Source organism: Octopus bimaculoides, chromosome 4 (genome assembly GCF_046866305.1).
Source record: "Octopus bimaculoides isolate indiv1 chromosome 4, ASM4686630v1, whole genome shotgun sequence".
Classification (NCBI taxonomy): Eukaryota; Metazoa; Mollusca; class Cephalopoda; order Octopoda; family Octopodidae; genus Octopus; species Octopus bimaculoides.
The window spans coordinates 142,970,113-142,970,766 of NC_142931.1; the positions used below are offsets into that span (position 1 = coordinate 142,970,113).

Below are 654 nucleotides of genomic sequence, written 5' to 3' on the forward strand. Positions count from 1 at the left end.
CGATTCTTTAATGGAAGAATGCAAGAAGAAAGGGTGGAACTTGTACCCTGTAGAATACGCAGCAGGCTATAAATGCGAATCTTCAGTGAAGCAGACCAAAAAGGCAGCTAACATGTTCTCCGAAAATAAGAAAGAGTTTGGTTACATCTGGTAAAAACAGACCCAAAGGAAATTTTGGTGGAAGAATTTCAACGAAAATTTTTTATCATAATTATGTTGGTTAAATTGTAAAAACAGTGTAATTAGATGGTTAAAAGATTTTTTTAATTACTTCTTGTCAATATCTGTTTTTTTTTTTATTTTGTTTTAATTTCATTTCGATTTGAATTAAAATAGACTTTCGGTTGAAAGTCAATTTCGTTTACTTCATTTATATTTTTATACACATGTGCTTTACACACGCACGCGCGCACACACATACACACACATAGTATATATACATATGTATATATATATATATATATGTGTGTGTGTGTGTGTGTGTGTGTGTGTGTGTGTGTGTGTGTGTGTGTGTGTATAAATATATATATATATATATATATATATATATATATATATATATATATTTATACATATATATATATTTATATATACATATATATATATATTTATATATACATATATATATATTTATACATATATATATATTTATAC

At 26.0% G+C, this 654-nt stretch overlaps 1 protein-coding gene across 2 annotated transcripts in view; it reads left to right on the forward strand.

The window, feature by feature from the left end:
- LOC106882861 (uncharacterized) overlaps positions 1–270 on the forward strand; it is a 96,225-nt gene extending 95,955 nt beyond the window's left edge. For both annotated transcript variants that reach the window (XM_089351611.1, XM_089351612.1), the window contains exon 9: positions 1–270. This exon is cut by the window's left edge and continues 107 nt beyond it. In XM_089351611.1, coding sequence (XP_089207737.1) covers positions 1–154 — 154 coding nt within the window. In that variant the 3' untranslated portion in view covers positions 155–270.
- Positions 271–654: the final 384 nt, after the last annotated feature.